Below are 27,277 nucleotides of genomic sequence, written 5' to 3' on the forward strand. Positions count from 1 at the left end.
CGGTAAAGATGAAACGCCCGATCTTATTGGTTAAACTTAAATTAGTGGCCTCAACATAGTTAGTTGGTCCCACAAGTTATTTAGTTGAGGCAACAACTAATAAGTTGGGGGAACAAGTTATGAAGTTGTCGCCACAAGTTTCTGAGCTGAGGCCTCAAGTTAATAAATAAGTTGTTCCCACAAGTTATTTAGTTACAGGAATAACTTAATAAGTTAAATGAACAAATTACTAGGTTGAGGTCATAACTTAATAAGTTTTGGGAGCAAGTTATGAAGTTGTGGCCACAAGTTACTAAGCTGAGGTCTCAACTTAAACAGTTGTGGGGACAACGTACTTAGTTGTTTCCACAAGTTATTTTAAAAATTGTTCCAACAAGTTACTAAGTTGAGGTCACACTATAAATAAAGAATTGCGGTTGTCACCTCTGTTCCACCGTGTAAAACAGAAAAACACGCATTGCTTTGCTATATCTAACGGAAAAAATGGACAAATTTATTCTATTGAAACAAAATCTCTTACAATAAGCTGTCCAATTTGCCGAAACATCACATAAATGCAAGTCTAAATGACGAAGATACATTTTACAGCAGATTTATTAACTTAACGTCAAATTAGTTCCATACGAACATGGTCCATCATGCGACACTTTTAAAAATGTTTAAAATAGTCTTTATTTGACTTTGTGCAAGAAATGTTTAACAAAAATACGTCTCCTGAAAACTTGTGTTTTTGTAGGTTCGACATTTTAAATTGGGACCATCGAATATATATTATAATATTAATATATAATACTGTGCTGTTAACACAGGTGTGCATAATATATATATATATATATATATATATATATATATATATATATATATATATATATATATATATTATGCACACATGTGTTACCAGCACAATATTATTGAAATAAACTGTACATACACTGTACATACACGAAATGGTTGTCCTTGTTTGATTGGCTTATTCATACAAGGGACCATTGAACTAGCTGTAGACAACAAGTACAACAAGAAAATCTGTAATAATTGTTCAATACCAAACTGTTGTTCACAAATCATGCAACAGTACATTTAAACAAATGTGCATGCGGTCATAACATAACTCTGATGCATTAAAACCTGTGAACAGTGACATGTTTGTTAAACTCATCAAGTGATAAACACAATGTAAGGGCAGCAGAAATGGGCCCTAAAATGAAGAGCCATTCGGTCCAATAAAACGCGTGTTAAATATGGTAATGAACCAATGTACATTGTGCGTTCATCTGTCCTCGTGCAACTTGGGGTCTGTTTTGACTTCCGCAGCTTTGTATTCTTTTATTAAACTGTCCAGGTTTCCTAGAACAAGATTGACATAATAAAACGAGGCATACGGTAAAATATAAACATACCACAAATGATGAACATGTATTTTTGTGTATATCATATAAATGTAACAAGAGCACCGCATAACGGGAGCCTTGCTCGGCTATGGGTGCAGTTTTGAATAAATGAAAGCTTGTCAGAATTTTCATATTTTTTAGAGGTCACAGTGACCTTGACCTAGTGACCCAAAAATGGGTGTGGTGTGTAGAACTCATTAAGGTGCATCTACATATGAAGTTTCAAAGTTGTAGGTGGAAGTACTTTGATTTTAGAGCCAATATTAAGGTTTTAGCAGACGGCGGACGACGCGCTGGCTATAACAATACCTCAGGTTTTCTCCAAAAACGCCAGGCTAAAAATCAGATAAGAGCAATTATGCATTTTATAAATAAATGATGGACTAAATGTGTTTTTATTCATTCCTTAAATTAAGGAGTACCAGTATTGTTCTCAACGTTAAGCAATTAAAACATACATCTTTATTTCCTTTCTTCATTTAAATGAGGAATCATTCAAACAAACTGTAAAAACTGGTCTCTGTGTAGATCCTGAACATTTTGAAGCTTTATTAGGTATCGTATTCGAGTGATGCCTAACCGTAGAACATAATATGTTTTAACTACATAACTAACAAGCTATAAGGGGAAGAAAACATTGACACATCCCAAAATGCAATGGACAGTCTCAAATATATTCTTATTTTTAGTTTAAAAACTTTTTATTTGAGCTTGATTACATCGAAAGCCTTAGGCTTTTTAAAACGCTCTCAATTCCGTTCCTGGGACTTAGAACCAGTACTTGGTGTCTTTGAAGGAGATTGAAACATAGCTCCCACAGTGGGGATCGAACCTGTGACCTCCCGGTCGCTAGGCAGACACCATATCCAATACGCCACGGCAACCTTAATTAATCTTATTTTCTAAAAGGAAAGCATGAATCATGTTTAAACAAGCGAAATGACACATTCAAAATCATTTTTACCTCAATAATTTGGAAAATACGTGAAGTACTAATGTAGTGTTTTTCATTCGCAAGATTTTAAAGCCAGCATAGCGTGATGATAGCATACTATCTGTAGCTTCCAGAGGGACAGAGTTGAAATCCCGGCGATGGAATTTTTTAAAAACTTTTTTACATGCTGTTGTCATCAGTCATGACTTCAAAACAATAAAGATTTGTTAGTAAACATTTTTCATGACTTTTTAAATATGGAAATTGGTAAAAACATCCCTTTAATGTATAAACAAGGAAAAGCCAAAGTGTGCGGGTATTCTCACTCTCAACTTACTTTTACATTCTACCATCATCTTCTCATGGCTGGTCTTGAAAAAGATTTGACTGTTTGGTTGTTGCTTGTACACAGACTGAAATACATGCTTACTGTAAACAAGGGCTGTTTGTAAAACATGCATGCCCCCCATATGGGCTGTCAGTTGTAGTGGCAGCCATTGTGTGAATACCTTTTTTGGCACTGTGACCTTGACCTTTGACCTAGTGACCTGAAAATCAATAGGGGGTCATCTGCGAGTCATGATCAATGTACCTTTGAAGTTTCATGATCCTAGGTGTTAAGTTTCTTGAGTAATCATCCGGAAACCATTTTACTGTGTCAAGTTACCGTGACCTGACCTTTGACCTAGTGACCTGAAAATCATCAGGGGTCATCTGCGAGTCATGATCAATGTACCTGTGAAGTTTCATGATCCTAGGCATAAGTGTGCTTGAGTTATCATCCAGGAACCATTTTACTATTTCGGGTCACCGTGACCTTGACCTTTGACCTAGTGACCTGAAAATCAAAAGGGGTCATCTGCAAGTCATGATCAATGTACCTATGAAGTTTCATGATCCTAGGCATAAGCGTTCTTGAGTTATCATCCGGAAACCATTTTACTATTTCGGGTCACTGTGACCTTGACCTTTGACCAAGTGACCTGAAAATCAATAGGGGTCATCTGCGAGTCATGATCAATGTACCTATGAAGTTTCATGATCCTAGGCATAGAATTTCTTGAGTTATCATCCAGAAACCATTTTACTATTTCAGGTCACCATGACCTTGACCTTTGACCTAGTGACCTGAAAATCAATAGGGGTCATCTGCGAGTCATGATCAATGTACCTGTGAAGTTTCATGATCCTAGGCATAAGCGTTCATGAGTTATCATCCGGAAACAATTTTACTATTTCGGGTCACCATGACCTTGACCTTTGACCTAGTGAACTGAAAATCAATAGGGATCATCTGTGAGTCATGATCAATGTCCCTATTAAGTTTCATGATCCTAGGCATAAGCGTTCTTGAGTTATCATCCAGAAACCATTTTACTATTTCCATTCACCTTGACCTTTACCTTTGACATAGTGACCTAAAAATCAATCGGGATCATCTGCGAGTCATGATCAATGTACCTATGAAGTTTCATGATCCTAGGCCTAAGCATTCTTGAGTTATCATCCAGAAACCATCTGGTGGACGGACGGACATACGGACGGACTGACATGTGCAAAACAATTTACCCCCTCTTATTTGAAGGGGGGGCATAAAAAGTTACGTATTTAAGCTGCTTGAAGAAAAAACTTTGCTGCGACATTAAACATGTCTAAGTGACCAAAATATAAATGATATTATATGTAGAGTATTTGTTTTTTTTTAGATTATTAATTCTTATTCACAAGTGATCAGATAAATTAATATGTCCATGAGTCAGTGATCACACATTTTACTATACTGATCACATGAACAAAAGTTTTACTTTACTGACAGTACCGTTTAAGTCAGTGTTGACAATGGTTTTTGGAATAATAACATGTACGGTTTTTAAATAAAAATCCAAAATTTTGAGTTTTTCAAAGTTTAACATGGAAGCTACATTAAATTGACATATTTAAAGTTTTAAACCACACCTTTCTTAATGAATCTGGGGCTTAACAAAGGTCGGATTGGTTGCTCTTGAGAGGTACTACAAATTATATACATGTACTGACTTAAAGTGATGCACTGATTTTAATGAAATTATTTTATTGGATGTCAATTGGATAAAATACAAAGCCTTTCAGGGCACCATGTACACTCAGAATTGGCATAATATGCTTCAAGATTAAACACTGGTTAACATAAATAGGATATAAATATAAACTTGATCCAACTTACTGCTCCCTTTGGCTGTGATTTCAGCTCCTGTTCAAGAACTTGCTGTTCCTTTATCTACAAATAGAAAATCACATTTTGATCTAATACAACAACAAATCAAACAACTCATATTATCTTATCTAGGTTTCATAACAGGCCTTTCCCCTGTTTCTATATTTTAAAATCAGGAATCACTCTCCAAAATATGCAATCAATATATTTAATGCTTGTTTCATCCCTAAAGTGATCTAGAAAATAATAAGTCCATAACAAACTGATCAGTTGTTTAACTGAAATAGACCCCAACCAATTCAAGCGAGTGAGCGTATTAAAAACAAGGGCTGTTTGTAAAACATGCATGCCCCCACAAATGGGCTGTCAGTTGTAGAGGAAGCCATTGTGTGAATACATTAGAAACCACTATTCTGCTTCAGGTCACTTTGACCTTGACCTTTGACCTAACGACCTGAAAATCAATGGGAGTCATCTGCCAGTCATGATCAATATACCTTTGAAGTTTCATGATACTAGACCTAAGCGTTCTTGAGTTATCATCCGGAAACCATTATACTGTTTCGAGTCACAGTGACCTTGACTTTTGACCTAGTTACCTGACAATATCAATAGGGGTCATCTGCCAGTCACGATCAATGTCTTATGGAGTTTCATGATCCTAGGCCTAAGTGTTCTTGAGTTATTGATTTCACAATTTTAATGGATTAACGATAATTATAACAAGCACAGCCAGTAACATAAGTGGATAAAATCAGTAAAAGATAACATATTTTTAATCATAAATTGCTGATCTATGAAGTTTTGAGCAAAACAAGTATGTTTTTCAAGGTTTACAACAGGCCAATTTTGAAAAGAATTGTGGCCATGTTAGATTTGTATTATATCTTTGTCGAAATTGGGAAAATGATCCGCCATATTTTGTCCATATGGAAATATTGGATCCATCCATCATCAACCTGTTGGTTGTTTTTCCATCCTTCATTCTGAAATCAGTTGCTTTTCATCAAGCCTCATAATTGGCCAGGAACCCTTAGCTTAACCAGTTATCTCAGTTATAGCACAATGAGGGTTGATACCGCAGATGACTTATGAAACACATTGAAAATTCATGTGTTTTTTGACACAAATTATTTTATACCAGAAAAAGAAGTGTGTGTATCATTATTGCTAAGCAAAGCTTTTCATTTTAAAGTTCAATTATGAGTCACTTGAAGAATATGTGAAATGTGATAAAATAACATCAACAAGTCTGGATTAATTTAAGTTGGGATGTAAGTCCTTTTTCATCAAAAAAACCCCATTAAATTCACAAGAAGGCTAAAACCTTTCGTGTTGCAAAAATGCACTTCCTTTTGTCTATATGAACTGACTTCCATATATAGCCTTTGATCATTTTTGCTTTGACGGCTCTCAGCAACCCTTTAGGTTATAAACCTGATAGTTGAATTATTGCAACTAGCACTTTTTTTATGATAGTTGTAATAATTCAACTGAACTCTCAACTTTAAAACCCAAAAGGTTGCTGAGAGTTGCAATGCTCTGCCTATTGTCCTTAGGTGCGAAATTTGATCACCACTGCACAACACTGCGGGGGAATCACGTGGTTTTATTTTGATATGAAACACGGATAATGGCGGCGTCATTGTCTCGGTAAGAGTATTATTTTTATTATTTGTACCTAAATGTTTGATTTTAATTTGCTAAGATGTAGCCTATCATATGCGGAATCGAATTCCGCGTGTAATGGTACCTTACATGTCATATATTACTGAGTACTTTTCTCGCTTACCCTTTGAATTCGTACACATGCGAATGAATGACAGTGATAGTTTTCACGGATTAAAATGAATTCTTCACAAATATGATTAAAATCAACATTACTAAACTCGTTCTTATTAAATATACACCAGGGTTTCTTTACATTACAATCAATACGCCTGAGAGTCTGAAAACTTTGCAGTTTCTGCATAATAAATCACAAAACAAAAATGATATGTTTCACGGAATACAAATTAATGATATGTTTCACGTTAATTGTATGATATGTTTCACGTATTGTCTAAAGGCAAGAAATTAAACGTCGGATATTTTCAGAATAATGCAACATTTTAATATGATTCTATTTTTACTATTACCATATTTTTGTGATACCGGTAAATGTTACAAGGCATGCAATTTTTCGTACAAATGACATACTTGTGTCTGGTGAAATCCGGTTTGGTATCATTTAAATACTTTAGATTAATACATGTATCACAAATACTAATTATTTTAATAAAGCGCTAGTAAAAATATTTTTTATTAATGAACATCGTGAAAACAATTAAAAGTCCACGGGCGTTTTAGTTTGCCAATACCAATAGTACTCTTACTGTACTAAAAATACAAAAACGTAACGTTTACAGTTATTACCCCCCCCCCATTTATGCAATTTATAAGTACACCATTGTCCATTTCAGAAAATGACACGAAAAAAGACACGGCTTACCTTACATAGGCCAAAGAACGCTTACAAAAAGAAGATGGTTGTGACCAAGCATAAAACAATAAACACCCAGCTGCTAACAAGATCAAATGTTGAAAACAAAATAACTTGCGGAAAACGAAGTTTAACTAAAACTTCAATTAAATCACCATTTAGATCACCAGTGTACCGAGCGTCACCAGCGTGTAAAAAGATCAAGATCTTAACACCAAGAAGTCTATTCAAAGAGACTAATAGAGGCCGACTAGCAAAGCATGAAAACGATACCCATTACACCGATATCTCGACAGATTTACTATCGAACACAGATTCTGCTTCTGAAACAAATGATGAAAATAAAAAAGAAGCGGACAAATATGATATCAATACCAGGGAGTATTGCTCTGAGGAAGACAAAGTAATCGCCGAAATAATACAACTTGTACAAGATGTAATGGCATAACTATCCGCCCATGGTGACTTAGATCATTCATTACTCACATTTTTTTCGGCAAGTTAAAGAAAAGAAATTCCCACTGACAGTGTATTCCTAATGTGTCTAATAACACTATGGTTTAACAAGAGCCTCGCATTAGTCGCATTGTTCGCATTTTTTCAAATATTAGTTCTTTCATTTAAAACGGTCATATAAGTCATATAAGTCATGCATGTTTTACAAACAGCCCTTGTTTTTAATACGCTCACTCGCTTGAATTGGTTGGGGTCTATTTCAGTTAAACAACTGATCAGTTTGTTATGGACTTATTATTTTCTAGATCACTTTAGGGATGAAACAACTGACAATTAAAAGAAAACACTTGAGAAAAAAACACCTGAAAAGAAGTAAGAATTAAATGAGTCACGTTCTGAAAAAACTGGGCATAATGCATGTGCGTCAAGTGTCATCCCAGATTAGCCTGTGCAATCCGCACAGACTAATCAGGGACGACAATTTCCGCTTATATGACATTTTCGTTTAAATAAAGTGTCTTCTTAGCAAAAATCCAGTTTATGCGGAAAGTGTCTTTCTGATAAGCCTGTGCGGACTGCACCGGCTAATCTGGGAGTACACTTTACGCACATGCATTAAGCCAAGTTGTCTCAGAACACGACTCAAATGTAGCACCATATAAGAAGGGGTGATAAAATCTTATTATTTTCACAGGCTTAAGTTAAATGATCCGGTTATCATTCACTAGAATTTTCGCTCGTTTATTTAATGGCTTAAAATAACTTACTTTCATAGCATATATATAACTTTACTAAAACATCGCTTCATTGGTATTTTAGCGAATACAAATATGTTTAAAACTATTTTAAGTGAAACTGTACATCTTATTTTTGTCCACTGCAATTATTAATTTAAAGGACATTTTTTTATGTTTTGTTTTCTTCAGAAACCACGTGTTTGACTGTGTACGAAAAAAATATCAAAAAGGAAGAAAGAAGATGGGCACAGTGTCTTCCTCACGGACATCTTTATAGCTCGGGTCTCTCAGTGTACGTTGGGAAAAAGCGCGAAGAAATGAATAAAAAATCCTGCCATCTGATAAGATGGGCATACATTAACGTAAATAATTGACAGTATGGACGAAGAAATAATTTCGATGTGACAATTTTCATAAACGGCAGTTTGCTTTGTAAATTAAAACTATTCAAAATAAGGGTACAATTGTATTCACATTTCCTTCCTACGTCTTTAAGAAGTGTTGTTTAAGTTAATAAAGTTAATATCACATACCATAGAGTTTGAGACATAGCTACGGTGGCATAAAGGGGATATAGCCTAGTGAACATATCATGTAGGAAATGTTTTAATTAACGGTCTCTATCACGTGCACACGTGATAGCTATGACATGCACAAGCGATAGCTATGACGTGCACACGCGATAACTATGACATGCGAACGCGATAGCTATGACGTGCACAAGCGAAAACTATGACGTGTGCACACGATAGCTATTACGTGCCCACGCGATAGCTATGATGTGCGCACGCAATAGATTTGACGTGCGCATGCGATAGTTATCACGTGCGAACGTCATAGCTGACCAATCAGAAAAGGTATCAGATAAGTGATTATTCAGATATAATTCGCTGTAAAAACACAACATGTGCTCAGTGCGCTAGTTACAAAATGGCTGACATTTCGAAAAGTTTCATTAGTCAATTATTGCTTTCGCACGCGCAACCTGTTCTGATCTGATACCTTTTCTGATTGGTCAGCTATGACATGCGCACGTAATTGCTATCGTGTGCGCACGTCATAGTTTTCGCGTGCGCACGCGATGGACACAGTGAAATAAAACATTTTCTTTGTCCCCTTATGCCACCGTACCTTACCGCAGATGCAGCATATTGTTTAATGTGTGCATTGTTCTGAACAAAAAAATTCCCTGCAATATTTGATATCAAAGACAATTGGTTATGAATATTCATCCAAATGTTAAACAGATGTTCAATTTAATGCTTGTATGTTATTATATATTTTGTTACATACAAACGGATTTTGTAACATTGTCCTGTACTCAGTATGCAAGATTAAATTCTATACGATCAAAAATGTGTGGGCTTAGTTGAGCTGTTCAAATTAAAACTGCTGCCGTAATTAAGATGTCTTATAAATTGCTGTTTCTAAATGATTGTAACAAAATGCTAACTTGATTTATTTATTTCAAAACAATAATAGGAAAAACATGGATTTGCGTTTATGTGTTCATAAATCAGCAATATCACAGATAATTTAATAAAATCACAGTGTTAATCATGAGAACAGGTAAATAAAAGTTACGTTGGAATATCACAACAGAATCACCATAATCACCTTCAAAAAAATATAATAAATAATAAACAGAAGATAAATCAAGCGTATCACTCTCCCTGAGGATAACCATGACGACATGGCTGTGTAAAAATTGCACCTATACAATCACTTGAAGTAAATCACTTATTATACATTGTGTTAAAATTTGTTGCACAATTAAAAACGTGCAAATTAAAATAAACAACATAAAACACAAAGTGCAAACATGTACAAATGTAATAATGAGAGAGTAAGAAAAAAAATCCCCCCAAAAGCGCAAAGGCCGCGAAAACTCCCCCTCATGAGGTTAGCGACCCACTTCCCCTAAAATTGATTGAGGGCCCTGGACAGCGCATTGCAACTCTCAGCAACCCTTGGAAGTGATTTTTTTAGATTTTTTTTCTTACAGCCTGTGCCTTTTGGATTGGGAAAATTAGCGCGATCAACCATGAAATATGGAAAAATAGCACGATAAACCATGAAATTGGAAAACATTATAAATATGATTATAAGAACAGAATTAAAATTATTAAAGTATGTTTGACAGCATTTTTATATTATAAAGTGCTAATTTAATGTGTTCTTACAATGAAGACAATGTTAAGTTAATATTCTTCAACATTCATATTGAACTTGCAAAAATCTATATAGATTCTTAAATATACCATTTAATCATAAACTCTTTAACAGTCAGAATTTAATTCAGTATTCTTTTAAATTAAATATCATATGGTGAAAACATTAACAAATATTTATAAAAAAAACGCTTTAGTGGTCTTGCTATGTCAATGATGTATTAAATGTCCGAGTTAAAATAATCTATTTCATTTCTTTACCTTTCAACATCTTGCACTTCAATGCTATTTCAGTAAACTGTAAAGCGTGACAAACATAATAAAGCAGAATATGCATATGAATCTGATTTTACACAGATCCACTAACATATAAATCATATCATGTTTGTCTCTTTCCATTTTCGAACGATACTCATCTTAAATGCATTAACTTTGTGAGTAACGGTAGACCAACTCCAATTTCCCAACACTGATTTCCGTGATGCACATTCACTGTGAAGATTTGTAATAAATATTTGTTGTTTTTATCTCAAACGTTGTATTTTGCGTTAATTGACACACACATTAAATTCTTTCGTAATAACCATATGATATCCGTTGTTAATTTGAACGTTATTTATCATTTTCGCCGCTCATCGAAAATTTCTCGTCTGCTTGCCGCCATCTTGGGCGTGTGTAAAAACAGGCGTTTACAATCGGGAGACATCGACTATCGTCGGTATCCTCCGCAATATAGAGAGAGATGTGAATAGCAACGTAAAATCGTATTCGGCTAAATTCGCGAACAATACGTAAGTCAGTTGTTGTTCGGCGACGACTCGGCAACTCGATCGGCACTCGTTCGAAATTATTGCTAAATTACATTGTAATCTTATTGGCTTTATTGGGAAAATTTTGTCTCATTTTGGGAAATTTTAATCAATTTTTTGGGAAAAACGTCATTTTTTGCAATTGGGAAGCAGCCGAATATCGGCTGTAATTTCTGGCAAAAAAAATCACTGCTTCGGGTCATAAAGCTGAGTCAGAGAGTTGAAATATTGCAACTTATATGGACTATGCCTTATGAGTGTAATAAACGACATTGGAACATTGAAATATGTACGGTAGGTAGCCTTAGGGTTCCAATTCTCGAACGGAACCAATTCGCAAACGATTTTTATAAATTATACAATTTACTCTTGGTGGAATCGTTCAATTGGAAATCGGGTCCCATTCTAAGTAAGTCCAATATGAGTACACTCTATTGGCAAACTTCCCACTTGACAGTCTCTTCTTCGTAAACGCAACTGCAGACGAAGATTCATTGAACCAAGTAAAATTTTAATATTTGACCAGATAAATTAGTGGTTATTTCAGTTAGATCATTATAAGTCATCAAAATGTTTTGTTTTATAAGATTCTAACAATACAAGCGATGTTTTCATTCCCCTTAAAGGCTTTTTCCTACCTTTCACTTTGTTTACAACTGTCAAAATAAGCGATTACATCCTTGACCTCGCCCTGTTTCTATTTTTATTTTAATGGATTAGGTTGCAAACAACTAAGTTGTTTTATTGTCAATTCCTACTGAAGCCAACTGGTAACTTGGTAATATTCAACCACATTTATTAAGAATCATTTTATTTATAAATAGAATACATCTATTTAGATTTTCTTTTTATTTCTTTTCGACATATGACACGAAGAAAATCAAATAAATACTCAGTCTGTGCTCTACAAGCAGCAGTTAGAGAAGTCCAAAAAAGTAAATGTTTGTCCAAAGTATCAATAAGTATCTTTTGATTAAATGAACAAAATATATAAGTAATGATCATCCACGTCAGTTGCTATGTAAATGAATTTATTTTACCAGTTTATGTGTGTGTTGCAAATGTCTGATGGCTTGCTTTACTGAACGTCTAATAAAAGACGATAATTGGTTCCAAACGGGTTGCAAAATGTTAATAGAACCGATTTCATTTGACCAACGGTAAGGTCGAGTTATTAACGCTTGCAGGGGTTAACGTAAGAAATTGACATTCACTTGCCCGGGGGGCAAGTTACTTTGAACATCTACTTGCCCTCAATACAAATTGGTTGCCCTATTTTGAAGTCAATTTTTTATTGTCATTTGATCTTTAAAGCATTGATACACATGAATTATTATGCTAGATTTAATTTCAGCTATATTCAATGTATCAAAAATAAAATAATAATCGTTTTTATAATATAAAGTTGTCAACAAAACAAAATCTGGACAGTTTTATTTCATTGAATCGTCACTATTGGATACAATTCATATGAAGAGTTTATTACTATTAACATTTTAAAACGGTATACTTGTCACTATATACGATTAAAAGGGGGAAGGCTTAAAATAGTACTGTGAAAATGATTGTTCAGAGTTTGAAAATCATGTTGATGTCTTTGATGAAGAGTTTCTCACTATTTGTAACTGTGAATATGTAACAAACAAGTTATTCACAGTTTAAAATAGTGAGAAACTCTTCATATGCATTCTTAGCAAGTTTTAAACGGTCTGCATATTCAACATGATTTTCAAACTCTGAACAATCCTTTTCACAGTTATTATATTCATGTTCATAGACATCACTATCACTAGTATATGCTTCTTCATCCAGTTCTAGTAACTGTTCTGAAATTGTTTCAGTTTGAGTGGTTTTATACAAGAAAATTGGAATAGCACAGTAACGAATAACAATTTTATCTTGCTTGTTATTAAAATCAGGGACATTGTTGTTTTGGTCTGGTTCAGAACATTTAAAATGTTTAAAGTTCACGTGCCGCGATTTAAAAATCCCGTAAAACACCTTTATTTATCGAATTTAGTGCATATCTAAACTATTTCGAACCTCACTTCATTTCAAATACGGTGTTATAAGCGAGACCGAATAGAACAAAGTCGCGATTTTTCACACATTCCGATGTTCTCGACATTTTCATTCAAACCGGGAGTGACGTCACATGCACTCAATAACGAACCGGCACTATAAAGCTTCGGACGAATTATCTCTCGAACGGATGTATTATCTCTCAAAACTTTAGTTAGAAAAATTGATGGAAAATGGAAAATAGAGATTATGATGAGTTTTCCGTTCAACCTAGCATGCATGAGTCAGAATTAAGCGACAGTTTGTCAGATTTTTATGATTCTGACTCGGACAGCGATGTTTATTTTGTCAATGCTCAAGATAACCATCGTGTTGGGAACACGGATTAGAAATACATATAACTGTGTTTCATGCTAGTGTCGGGGGAAAAATAATTTTTTGATTGTTATTTTACAGTACAAGCTTGTTGAATATGACTTGGTTACACAAAGCACTGGTTAATAATAAACAAATAGAGCGGATACTTGCACCGGTTCTGAATGGGAAGGAATGTTAGTATTTCTAATGACATGAATTTTAATTTAAAACATTGTTTCCAGTTATAATAAAAAAGTTTAAGTGTGAACAATTATATTAATTTATTGATAAATACAACTTCTGTTAGAATCACATGATAATCAAAATAATAGCATGGTGTAGGCCCAAGTGGGCAGAGTGGGACTTTTATATGACATGGAGCTGCACCCCTTGGTTAGCTAACCACTCGTCTGATAGTAATACATTTTATGATTGTTTGTTGATATAATTGGGGTTATGCTAATCTCTTATCTAAAATCATGCGGTGTCTGCAATAATCAGCTGTGATATATCCACAGATAAGTCACATGTCATCAGCCAAATAGCCATAAACTCCATGACACTCTGTATGGACTAATACACAACAATGGTAACTGGGGTCAATTTGACTCGTAGCCATGGGAATTCTTGAAACATAAGAAACTTAGAAATCAATCATTGTCTATGTATATATTGTTGTCTGAGGCTATTAAAAACTGGACATTCGAGTAAAAAATGAAAGTGATCTTCTAGATCGTTACATTGTTTACATTGTTTACATAAACCGTTTGAGAAGTTGGAGAAGCTGAAAAATTGCTCAACTTGTATTTATGATAATACGCACAAAGTAAATTTAATTTTCGGCTAATTATAGGTGTTAACCAAACAGAACAAAGAACAGAACAGGCTAATTATAGGTGTTAACCTTTGATCGGCGTATACTATGTTTTAAGGTTTTGCATCTAATTGTATGAAACAATGGCCGTGGTGTCAAATTATATAAGAGCGAACGTCCGCCCTGTCAAACTTAGCGTTAGATCGATTGTCTGTGGGAGCGATTGTTCGGATACCCATTACAGAGAATGTCAAGCTGTTATTGTTTATGAAATCAATAAATTGTACTAATAATTACAATTTACACAAACCCTCCTCAATTTACATTTTTATCTGAATATTTCAATATAACATAATGGATGATGTTAGTAAATAATATTACTATTTTAAGTAATACCATTCCAATTCCATTTTAAAATGGCTTTTTATAATATGTGTAATAGACAGTAATTCAGTTGAGTTCAATATCAGAACAAGAATGTTATGTTTGATACTTTGTTGTTATTAAGCTGTAGCTTTGTTTGTTTATTTATCAAATAAAATGTATTTGTCATTTTGTATTTCGCTGTTCCACTTATAAACCTATTTGTTCTTAATAATAAGAGCAGGGTTGTAATTTATTTTTGTAACTAAGCCGTTAATACATACATGCGTATAATATATTATTAATCCATTTCTTACGAGTAACATCATCCTTGTCAAAACCGAATAGACCCTTGTTTCCCTTTCCGCACGATTTTTGCACCCGAAAAAAAAACAACACTAACAGTAGAATAACGATTGTCGTGCAAAACACACACACAGAAAAAGCACACGTTTTTTATAAAACTTGTATAAATGGAACTGTATTAACATAGCACGATATTGAGTGTCAATGTTGACATTAAGCGCGAGGTGTTCACGCTTCGATCCGTAATAACAATGGACAAGTTTCCGTGTCATGAGCGTTGAGTGCAAGTGACGTCACAGCCAAAATAGGTGGCGGAAATACCCAGGCGGTTTACGGAAAACAAGATCATCGTTTTTAGTATTTTAATATTTTTGCTATTTCTCTTGATGATACCACTCATTTTAGAATATACACATTTATAAAATAGCATTTTTCGATATAAAATCGGCACTGGACCTTTAAATGAAAAGATCGGCTGGACGCTACCGTCCGCCATGTTGTAACGTCTGCCGAGTAGAACTTGTTTTGAGCGTTTAGATTGGCTTATACAATGCAAGCGACCAATCAAATCTCGTTTTACTTGTACTTGATGAAAAAATATATTGACTCAAAGAAAATAAATAGATACAAAGGGAAAAGTCGAAAAAAATACCGCAATTATGCTAATACGAAACGGACTTGCCCGGCGGACTATCTACTTTGGAAAATCACTTGCCCGCGACGATTTTAACCCGGCACGGGCAAGCGGGCGTCCGCTTAAATAAAGCCCTGGCTTGTTTTCTTTACATTTTATAGTTTCAGAAAGAGTAGTCTTTTACCTGAAATATCTGCTTAAATTAATTTTAATTTTAAATTAAATAAAATCGGCAAAACATCGTTCGAGAATTGGTACCCTGAGGCTAATAATCCAACCTCGAAGATAATTTATAAATGTTTGTACAAATGAAAGGCATGAACGTTTATGGATGTAAAATAAATACCTGTTTCGAAAAATTAGCAACATTCAACTCCATGTCTAATTTAATAATAAGGGACAGAACTCTGTGGTAACATTTAACTGTAGGGTGTGTGTTTTAATTCGAGAGTTGTCATTCTTTTGTTTATGAATGGCTGATACTGTTTGACAACAAAAAAGGGAAAACATTAATATTAGTTTCATCATGAATAAAAGTCGTAAGAATGAAATTCGGGATAAGGTTGTGAAGTTTATACGTTCGATTATGTTCTTGATCTGTATGCAGCTCTTATAAAAGGGACCCACTAACACCTGTCAGGGATTTTTTTTGCACTAAATTACAGCCTCTTAAACATGTTAAAGGCTTTTTGAGTGTTACCCATTGCAAAAGTAACATTTTCCTCAAAAATATTACCAAAATTGCCCCAAAAATATGCCAAACTTATCCTAAATAAACTCAATAATTGGTTCATTGAGTTTATTATTTGGCAATTTTATTACCTAGCACTTCATAATATACATATTAGAAAGCATTTTAACATCCACTTAAAAACAATCGGTATACTGTTATTTATAATCATATTAATAATGTTAAATGTTTCCCAAGTTCATGGTCTATCACGCTTTTTTTTCTAATAAAAAAGGCACAGTTTGTACGATTTGAAGAACAAACAAATCACTGCCTGCCTGATAATGATATTTTGTGATAAAATTCTATTAAAAGACAGTGTTTTAAGGAGACTGACCGATTACACATTCTCACTCAGTTTACGTTCTATTTCACATATATTTTCCCCGCCCAAATTTGAGAGTCTCATGATACCCAGCAATATTTATGATACAAAGTCACACCAATCTGAAATTTATTTTTTTGTAGAAATGTTAAACAAGTAAACACAATCTGGGTAAGAGGTTTTTTTATTAATCCCATTAATTGCAGGACTATTAAATGAGTCTTGGGCCTGGGTAGAACTAGTTCTTGGTGTCTTTGGGGGAGATCAAAAGAGGGTGACCCCCTGATCGCTTGGCTGAGACACCATACCTATTACACAACGGCAATATAACAATGGTTGTTAAGACATCATGATTTTTGGCTTTGCTTCCAGCGATTTTCTTTGTCCAATTGGGAAAAGTATCCGTACCGGTCCAATTGGGAAAAATCGAGTCATGAAAACCTCAAAATTGGGAAAAATCGAGTCGTGAAAACCTCAAATTGGAAAATTGGTGTATTTGATTTTTTGCTCCCAAATACTTTAAAATTGATAACTAAGTGTTTTCAAGCTGTCATTATTATATACCGGTAAACCTAGGTTCAAGCTATAGAGCTGCAAAGGGAAACTAACTAAATGTTGCTTTTAAAAAGCCTTTACCTTTAATTGGGAAGTTAAGGACAGCAATTGGGAAATTTGTATTTTTTTCGTAATTGGGAAAGTGCCGTTTACCAGTACTTTATAAAGAAGGAGGAAAATCGCTGGCTTCTGTGTGCAGATGTAATCCTTGTCGGATGTCCAATATCAACCTGTTATGATTAAACAGTAACCATGTATTATCTATTTGGAGCATTATGCACGAAATTTGGGGTTAATTATCAAGTTATTATTTTAATTGAACAAACAAACTTTAATTAGTAGCTCTGCTCTACACAACTACTCTAACCAGAGATATATTAGTATTAACAAACAGAGATAAGAAACACTGAAACTTGACAGCCGGAAATTTAGGTTACTCTGTATAACACTTGGGAAATCTGCCTGTATGCTTGATAATCCAATTGTTTATTTATTGCTTTATATTAATAAAAAATTGTGTTTTAGCTGTAAGAATGAAAAACTAGTGATCACCTGTGCAATAATTGTGGGGTTTGAGATGGGATTTATATATTTGTTTATGTTGGCAGCAATTTATCAATATTCTGAGATTTATAATTCTGATGTGCGACAAATTAAGAGTGGTTGCTCACATGTACCCTGCTTCCGTTACACCTCTGCTTGTCTGAAAAAAGCGGATAAGCAACTATTGGCATAAATTTTTAATTGGTATTCAGGTGAAGGAAATGAAACAGAGGCAACAAAACTGGATGAAGCAAAGAGCGGAAATCCAGAACAGTTCATCATCCCCAAATGCTTTAACATCAGTAACTGGTAAGTTTGAATTGCAAAAAAGGAGCAGGAGTGAACCTTCAGATAGGGTACCAAACACAAGCTGAAGCTTATTGCAATTTTTATGCCCCCGAAGGGTGTATTGTTTGTGAACCGTCCGTCAGTCCGTCTGTCTGTCTGACGGTCCGTCAGTCAGTCTGTCCGTCCGTCCGAAAACTTTTACATTAATCATAACTTTTGCAATATTGAAGATAGCAACTTGATATTTGGCATGGATGTGTATCTCATGGAGCTGCACATTTTGATTGGTGAAAGGTCAAGGTCATCCTTCAAGACCAAAGTTCAAATATATTGCTTCAAGAAAAAGCAGCGCAGAAGGGGGCATTGTGTTTCTCAAAAATACATCTTTTGTATATCCCTGTCTTTGAAGAGACTGTTGGTGCAACATTACGAAGACCGTCAGAAACTTTCAGCATACTCAGTGATATGTTGTTGATTACTTTTGCAGAACAGTCTGTGATATGTTATTTTTGTTTTCTGTTTACGCCCTCTGTTGTATGTGTATTATATGCTAATCACTCTGTTATTTCAAGCACACTCTGTGATGAATGTATTATTAATCACGTTTTTTAGAACACTCTTCAATATGTTATTAATCACTATCTTGTAAGAAATGCTTTTTAGTAATACAGGCATTAATGTAAAAATAATCCTTTTTTAGTCTTTATAATGCTGCAATTTCTGTAACCTGACATGATGATGATGATGATGATGATGATAATGATGATGATGATGATGATGTTTAACTTTTCAAATATTTTATACAAAAGCATAATTGAGTTTTCTGTATGATTTTAAAACATTGCAAAACAGCACATGGTGCATGGAAATTAAACGGTTAAACAATAGCAGATGAGAAAGTATTTTATTATGGTCACCGACATAAAAGGGAGAGAAAAAAAAACAGTAAAAAATCTTGAACAAAAAATCATAAATTCTCAAAAAAATGTAATAGAACTTATCTCTGTCATGCATGTTTTCCAGCTCAAAAAGAAACATTGTAAAACAGCACATGGTGCATGGAAATTAAACGGTTAAACAATAGCAGATGAGAAAGTATTTTATTATGGTCACCGACATAAAAGGGAGAGAAAAAAAAAAAGTAAAAAATCTTGAACAAAAAATCATAAATTCTCAAAAAAATGTAATGAACTTATCTCTGTCATGCATGTTTTCCAGCTCAAAAAGAAACCACATCATTGTCCAGAGAGAAGCCAGAATACCATGAAGGAAAGACATTTATCAAAAGCAGGGATGAAAGTTCCATTGAAGGACTTCTAGCCACGAATAAATCCAAGGCAAAGTTTCAAAACTGGTTAAAAGCTAAAGAGTCTCAGGAATCAGATAACGAAGATGATGAAATGGAAGACCATGTGGATGAATTCAAAGAGAATAGTAAGGCAGTTAATTCCGGTGCAAACAAAACTGTGTACAGGAGTGCTAATTATAATGATGGCTCCATTCGGGAAAACAGCTTGCGAGTTGCTAACGGTGGTAAACCCAAAATGCTTCATCCATCAAGTGTTAGGTCAGAGTCGACTGACCCCGGATTTAACAGCGAAGATGAAACAGGTGAGATCACTGCGGCCACACTTCTCTCGCCTGAAGATTTTGACTCGCGAGCCGACGATATTATAGCAAGAGTGAAAGGGGATTTAAAGCTCTCCACCAAATACTCAAAGGGGGTCTTCAATAACGTATCAAATGCAGCAAGTTTTGTTGCCATGAAGAGTTCCCCGTCCAAAGAGGCTGATGTTAGTGAGAATAGCCTTGCCAGCCATGTTTGCCCTACTTGTGAAAAACTAATGGTGAGTTTAGGTGCAGCATACAGGGCTTTTTTCCTGTTTTTGATAAGCGGCCTTGGAAAAAATGAGTTGCAAACTGTTCAAAAATGTGAAAAAATGAGTTGCGAACTGTTCAAAATTGTGAAAAAATGTGTCGCAAACTTTCTAAAATTGTGAAAATTTGAGTCACAAACTTATTGAAATTGTGAAAATTTGAGTCGCGAATATCCCAAATTTGTGAAAAACAGCCATTCTCACAGAAGGAAAAAAAGCCCTGGCATATATTAAGGGTTTTTAAAATTGGTTTGAGTTTAAGGGCAGCATTAATTGAGGGTTTTAAATAAAAGTTTTATGTTGATGTTGTGTTATCTTTGCAGCTTAGTCTAAGCTATTTGTTGTTACATAACAGCCCAATGCAACAAAATAGTATTACATCACATCTGCGGCTAAGGTTGACAAAATTAACCTGATTTTAACCGTTATGCACAAGTAAACTGAAGTACCATTATGATAAATACATTAGTTTTTCAACTGGAATAGAATTAAATAGATATTTAGAATATCAAATTAACTTCCTCTGTCATTTATGTAATGAAACAAATGCTTAAATTATACCCATTATCAATTTAAAGTAATTTATGCTAAAGGTTCAGGCAAACGATGCCAAAATAAAATGTCATTTGTATTTCGATGTTTTCTTCATTTCAATTTGAGATTTGTGCGATTGAAACATTGGCAAAACATGTTCGTTAACTTAAATTTGACTGCTTATTTATGGTAATGCCATGAGATTAATTGTGACATGTTGCTTGAAAGATAATACAATAAATTTTAAGGCAGAAACAGTGGGTTGCCGTTCACAATTGCTTAGCATTTCTGCAGGAAATACAATTATTTTACAGTTTACTCTCTTGAAAATAATGAATGGGGACAAACATTGCTACTGTATAAGAAATTAGGATTATTGATAAATTCGGTTTTCAACAACATTAGGCTTAGTATTTATCAATGTTAACAGCTAATCTCCCTTACAGCCATAACATATGGCTATGGCAATACATATATTTTTTAAATAGTATAACTAAACACTGTCAGTCTAATCTATATCAACTGTTGTTAATTATAATTTACAAAATGATTTACATAAAGTTGCCCATAATAGTTCTTTAATCTAAATTTTTAGGTTAACAGCGTGTAAACTTATTTTTTTTCACAAACATTTTTTATCAATAGATTATCAGACCAAGATTGGGTCTATTTTAGCTCAATGAGTTTTGATCTTGGAAAACCATGCTAAAAGCATATGCATCAAGTGTCATTCCAGGTAAGCCTATGCAGTGCGCACAGGCTAATGACTGTTGACAATATCTGCCTTAACTTGATCTTTGTTTAGAGGAGACTTCCTTTAAGCCAAAAATTCCAAGAAAGCAGACTGCGCAGGCTAATCAGTGACGACACTTTATTCACATGCATTTAGCTCAGATTACCTGGAAAAGGGCTGGTATTATTTTCCAGATGCCCCCCAGTTCCAGCGCCATGCTGCTCATCCCCTGCGGCCACACCCTGTGCACAAGTTGCAGTCAGCGCACCAAGTTTTGCGCAATGTGCGGCTGCGCCGTGCACTCCACTACCCCGAACATCATGCTGCAACAGATCATAACCAACTTCCACACTAAACAGACACACAGACAGAAAACCAGTACATGTAAGTCACACCATTCACACTACACAGACACTTCGACAGAAAACCAGTGCATGTAAGTCACACCTTTCACACTAAACAGACACACAGACAGAAAACTAGTACATGTAAGTCACACCTTTCACACTAAACAGACACACCGACAGAAAACCAGTGCATGTAAGTCACAACTTTCACACTAAACAGGCACACAGACAGAAAACCGTTACATGTAAGTCACAACTTTCACTCTTAACAGACACACAGACAGAAAACCAGTACATGTAAGTCACAACTTTCACATTTAACAAACACACAAACAGAAAACCAGTGCATGTAAGTCACACCTTTCACACTAAACAAATGCACAGACAGAAAACTAGTGCATGTAAGTGACACCTTTCACCCTAAACAGACACACCGACAGAAACCAGTGCATGTAAGTCACACCTTTCACACTAAACAGACGCACAGACAGAAAAATAGTGCATGTAAGTCACACCTTTCACACTAAATAGACACGCAGACAGAAAACCAGTGCATGTAAGTCACACCATTCACACTAAACAGACACACTGACAGAAAACCAGTGCATGTAAGTCACACCTTTCACACTAAACAGACACACCGACAGAAAACCAGTGCATGTAAGTCACACCTTTCACACTAATCAGACGCACAGACAGAAAACCAGTGCATGCAAGTGGAGGATTTTTTATACTGGTAGTTATCAAAAATGTGAAATGATTCTTAGCATAAAATATCAAATGGATGAAAATAATCTGGGTATCCAAAGTGAAAATTTTTTGTAGGACTGGTAATTTGATTAAGGTGTCAATGTGCAGTTCTCATGTTTCTTTGGGGGATTTGTAGTTGTTTTTTGCAATTCTCAACACTATTTCATTTGCATTACAGCAGTCCGTTTACAAAATAAAGCTTTCCAGGATTAGCTAGTTGACCAATACTAAGTGAATATCCTTTTGTCAGTTACTGACAATTACCCTACTTGAAACCAAAGTAGGGGGACAATGGCTTTGAATACAATCTAATGGCCAATACCCACACAAGTTACGTTTCTTGGCTATTATCAATTCCTCAGTCCTCAGATTCGTAGTCTAGCGCTGCACCAACTGAATTATGACACAGCAATTAACTATTTTACATCCTATGAAAAGGTAGTTTTGACTGAATTGTATCTTTTCACATATTTTTACATGACTTTGTACATAACAAATTAGAGAAACAATTTAAACCATAGTACATGTTATAAAGATATTTTATGTTTGTTTGTTTTTTCAAAATAGTATTCAAAGATTCCCCGTCATTTATCTTTCTTGTATTCTAGTATTGAGCAATTTATAAGGGAAGTAACTCCTACTTATCGATTTTGCAATTTAATTGCAGTTGTCTTTTTTATAACATGCTTTGTTCTGAGGTAATGTCTATAAAACCCTCTTCTGCAAATTTGTAATAAAATTAAAAGGAAAACACAATTTTTTAGTGTAAAAATGAAATACATTACTATGTTTCATAATTAGGAAAAAAAAACACTTTACAAGTATTTAAAAATAAATACATATGTATAGTTTATATGTGTATGGTTTAAGCACTCACAAAAAAGAAAAAAAAATATAAATGAAAATAAATCTCTATTTTTAAAAGTTAAATATTACAATTCTTAACCATGTATTAAAAACAAAAAACAACAAAAGATGACAACAACAACAAATAAATTTGTAATTTTCTATATCACATAATTTCAGCCATTCGCACGGTACCGAAAAAGAACTACGAAGAAGAATACCAGAATCTCCTAACAAGACGAGATATTCTTAAGGAGGAAGCAGAGAATATCACTTCCGAAATAGACGATCTCTCCCATCAGTTGAAGCGTGAACGGAAACAGGTGTACAGCATTGAAAGCAAGGAAAAAACTGTGGTATGATTTTTGTTTCTGGGCCCGAATTCACCAACCATTTATAGACTTAACCCTTACAGTGCGGGAACCGAATTTTGAAGGCCTTTGCAAACAGTTTGGATCCAGATGAGACGCCACAGAACGTGGCGTCTCATCAGGATCCAAACTGTTTGCTATTCTGATAATATTCTTTGAAAAAAATGAAGAAAATGCTAATTTTAGAAATTCAGCAGTCGACCTTTTATCAGACGACAAATTTCCCAGCATGCAAAGGGTTAAGAATACCTCAGAGTTTGCATATGTATGATAAAAAAAATGGTGCTTATATTATAAGAAATATTTTTATTGACAATGAATGCTATAATTATTGGTGTTGACTGCCATATTAGACTAGACTTTCAAGTAATTTTCACACATTACAGTTTTTAAGAATACTGAATTTTTTTAGACTTAACTGGAAGAATTGGTCGGTGAATACGGGCCTAAAACACCGAACCTATTTCCTTACCATTTTTTGGAAGTCATACTATGCTACAAATGGGGATTGCCTTTATTAAATTTTGCCGAAATTGTGTAAATATATGTACTGGTACATGTCATATGTTACAATTGATTTGATATTAATTTTCATTATGCAAGGTAGTTTTTTTGCTTAATATTCATTTTTAATTTAATAAGTGGTTAAACAAATATATTTTAGCTATGGAATTTAATTTTTAGCTTTTTTTATTAGTATCAAAAATTATTATAAGAAATGGGATAAATATATATATAATAAATATATATATTTTGCTTTGGTGGAAAGAGTTAGTCAATCTGACCTGTAAGAACAGTAGATGCCAAAAGCCATAAACACTTCAATTTTGATATGATTCAAATATTGTTGAAAACGGTGAAAAATCCATATGAACAAGCAACACATTTATTTCAAGAAGCATTTTTGAAAAAACAAATTTCAGGAAGCTGAAATCTCAAAGCTTCAACAACAGCTACAACAGCTGGCCAGTCATCGGATGGATTACGAGAGAAAGTGTGATGAGATAGAGATACAGTCAAAGGAAGAAACCAACCGACTGAACCTCGTTAAAGACTCTCTTTCATCTGTACAGCTTCAAATAGACAAGGTAGGTTTAGTTTAAAACCTATTTATGTTAGGTCTATTGCAACGAAAGCCTCAGGCTTATTGAAACGCTCTAGAGTCAGTTTTCTGGGCCTTAAACCAGTACTTGGTGTCTTTGGGGGAGATCTAAAGAACGCACCCACGGTTGGGATCGAACCCGTTAGGCTGACACCATATCCATTACACCACGGCGACCTGTCATATATATTATTGACCAAGGTAGGTTTGAGACGCTCGTTAAAGACTCACTTTCATCCGTACAGCTTCAAATAGACAAGGTAGGTTTGAGACCCTCGTTAAAGACTTACTTGTGTCTGTACAGCTTCAAATAGACAAGGTAGGTTTGAGACTCTCGTTAAAGACTTACTTGCATCTGTACAACTTCAAATAGACAAGGTAGGTTTGAGACTCTCGTTAAAGACTAACTTGCATCTGTACAGCTTCAAATAGACAAGGTAGGTTTGAGACTCTCGTTAAAGACTTACTATTGTCCGTACAGCTTCAAATAGACAAGGTAGGTTTGAGACTTTCATTAAAGACTTACTTTCGTCAGCACAGCTTCAAATAGATAAGGTAGGTTTGAGACCCTCGTTAAAGACTCACTATCATCGGTACAACTTCAAATTGATAAGATAGGTTTGAGACCCTCATAAGGCGCATATGCATGATACCTTATTAACAAAACTTTTGAGAGAAACAAAGAATTTTATATTTAAGTGTATATAAACTAGAAACTAGAATATATTGTTTCCTTGGCCTAGTGATAAGGGTGTTTGCCTATCGTGTGGGACTTAAGGTGTTTTGACATGGCCTGTTGGTCACCCAGCAGTTAGTGAAATCAACAGGTTGGCGATGGCCTTCCTGCTAAGCGCCTGGCCTACCAGTAAAGAGTAAGGAGTTAAGATTTTTATCAGTTAAGGTGCCTCATAGGTTAATACTGGCTGGCCTGAAATCAGGGGGGTGGGGTGAAATATTTGTTGAAAAAATACACTTGACTACACAGTGATGCTAAAAACTCTATACAAGTTTGGCAGTTAGTTAAAGAGGCCTTTTCACAGATTTTGGCATGCGTTAATTTTTTTTGTAATGCTTTATATTTATAAATGTTAACATTTGATATAAAAAAGCTTCAATAAAAAATCCCGAATAACATTTAGAAAAAAAGAAAAAAAATAAGCCTCAACAGGACTTGAACCACTGACCCCTGAAGTCATGGAGGAAAAATGTACCATTTAGACCCCTCGGCCATCCGTGCTCCAATGAAAGATGTATTTTATACATTTTATAAGCAATCCTCGTAGTTTCACAAAATAAAACGACAACAACAGAACTCTCCAAATTATTCAATTGTTTTGCTTTGCTACGCTTTATAATTTTCAGGTTTTGAAATCATCAAAAAATGCATATAATGGCTATTTTAGAGCATGGCAAATGTTCAGTATTACTGTTTCCTCACAAATATCATAACTAAAACGAAAATTTGCGAATCTTAAACAACTTTTTTGAATTTTGTCAATTTACCAAAGCGTGCAAAGGCTCTTTTAAGGTTATGTTTTATTTTTAGGTGAAGCTTCTAGCTGGCCACTGAGGCAAAACAAGAAGAAAAAGAAGTTGCTTAAATAAGGAGACACATGCTGTCAATATCTACTGAGAGGATACAACAGTTCCTTCCCCTGATCATTCACTAGAGTTACCTTCCCTGGTTGTAACAACGATCCCAACAGATCACTTGAAATTCTTGAATGTAACATCAACCATTTCCCTGAAAACTTTGCCAAGTAAAATGTTACTTGGTAGCATGAAAGAAGACAATGGATTTGAAAACCTTAAAATTTCATATATTGATAATATTTGTCTAAAAATACATGTTTATATTTTTTAGGAGCACTGAATTACTGTGGTGGAAAAAGTCCATGATCTATTAAAAGAGTTGTTTGTTTTTATTGCTTTTAAAGTTTCAAGTTGTATGCTTTCATAAGTGATAGTCAGTCCATATTGAATAACAAAGCTTTTGGAGTGCATGCACAAACATGTAATCCTTGTGGAGTTGGTTGACTATTTGAGCCGCGTTCTGAGAAAACTGGGCATAAAATATGTGCGTAAAGTGTCGTCCCAGATTAGCCTGTGCAGTTTGCCTAAATTGGATTTTTAAACAAAAAATGTCATAAAAGCGGAAAGTGGTGTCCCTGATTAGCCTGTGCGGACTGCATAGGCTAATCTTGGATGACACTTTACGCACATGCATTATTCCATTAAGCCCAGTTTTCTCAGAACACTACTCATTGTATGTGTGTCTCTCATTTATGCATGGTAAAGGTTATTATGTGTTTTAGAACGTGTTCACATTATGCACTTGTTCAGTATATTGTATAAACATTTGTATCAAGTACATAAGTTATAATATTTATTTATTTATTTGAAAGCTAGATTTGCCATATTTATTAAAATACAATACCAATATTTACACAATTTACTTTTATATTCTGTCCAATTTATAAGAAAGAAATTGGAATCTTTGTAACAGGAACAGTTCTGGGTTCTGACTGACTGACTCAAATTCGTCAACTACATACATTTGGATCTTAACAAGTAGATATTGAATTACCTGTGAAATTTGGAAATTG

General features: G+C 34.5%; 2 protein-coding genes across 3 annotated transcripts; one reads left to right on the top strand and one right to left on the bottom strand.

Annotated features, from left to right (window-relative positions):
• Window positions 1-868: 868 nt before the first annotated feature.
• On the bottom strand, window positions 869-16,065 carry LOC127856440 (ASNSD1 upstream open reading frame protein-like). Its single transcript, XM_052392649.1, has 4 exons — window positions 16,017-16,065; window positions 4,529-4,582; window positions 2,663-2,738; window positions 869-1,347 (listed from the first exon to the last, which is right to left on the bottom strand). The coding sequence occupies exons 1-4, from the start codon at window positions 16,047-16,049 to the stop codon at window positions 1,271-1,273; spliced, it is 240 nt and encodes a 79-aa protein (XP_052248609.1). The 5' UTR covers window positions 16,050-16,065; the 3' UTR covers window positions 869-1,270.
• A 58-nt stretch (window positions 16,066-16,123) lies between these two features.
• Window positions 16,124-27,116, top strand: LOC127855631 (uncharacterized). Of its 2 annotated transcripts, none has more exons than XM_052391378.1 (7): window positions 16,124-16,232; window positions 18,036-18,132; window positions 19,330-19,958; window positions 21,450-21,639; window positions 23,379-23,554; window positions 24,493-24,657; window positions 26,218-27,116. In XM_052391378.1, exons 1-7 carry the CDS (start codon window positions 16,197-16,199, stop codon window positions 26,239-26,241), a joined length of 1,317 nt encoding a protein of 438 aa, XP_052247338.1. In that variant the 5' UTR covers window positions 16,124-16,196; the 3' UTR covers window positions 26,242-27,116. The 2 variants fall into 2 exon arrangements, with proteins under 2 accessions (XP_052247338.1, XP_052247339.1); XM_052391379.1 differs by having other exon boundaries at window positions 16,141-16,209.
• Window positions 27,117-27,277: the final 161 nt, after the last annotated feature.

The sequence above is a fragment of the Dreissena polymorpha genome, chromosome 13 (genome assembly GCF_020536995.1).
Source record: "Dreissena polymorpha isolate Duluth1 chromosome 13, UMN_Dpol_1.0, whole genome shotgun sequence".
NCBI lineage: Eukaryota > Metazoa > Mollusca > Bivalvia > Myida > Dreissenidae > Dreissena > Dreissena polymorpha.

Bases quoted from the DNA above. Each gene is read 5' to 3' on its own strand.
- LOC127856440 (XM_052392649.1), bottom strand. From the start codon at position 16,049: ATGGAGTTGAATGTTGCTAATTTTTCGAAACAG. The intron at 4,583-16,016 runs GTATTTATTTTA...TTCTATTTGTAG, and splicing joins TTGCTAATTTTTCGAAACAG to ATAAAGGAACAGCAAGTTCT. The intron at 2,739-4,528 runs GTAAGTTGGATC...CATGTATTTCAG, and splicing joins AATCACAGCCAAAGGGAGCA to TCTGTGTACAAGCAACAACC.
- LOC127855631 (XM_052391378.1), top strand. From the start codon at position 16,197: ATGAATAAAAGTCGTAAGAATGAAATTCGGGATAAG. The intron at 23,555-24,492 runs GTATGATTTTTG...AACAAATTTCAG, and splicing joins AAAGCAAGGAAAAAACTGTG to GAAGCTGAAATCTCAAAGCT. The intron at 24,658-26,217 runs GTAGGTTTAGTT...TTTTATTTTTAG, and splicing joins TACAGCTTCAAATAGACAAG to GTGAAGCTTCTAGCTGGCCA.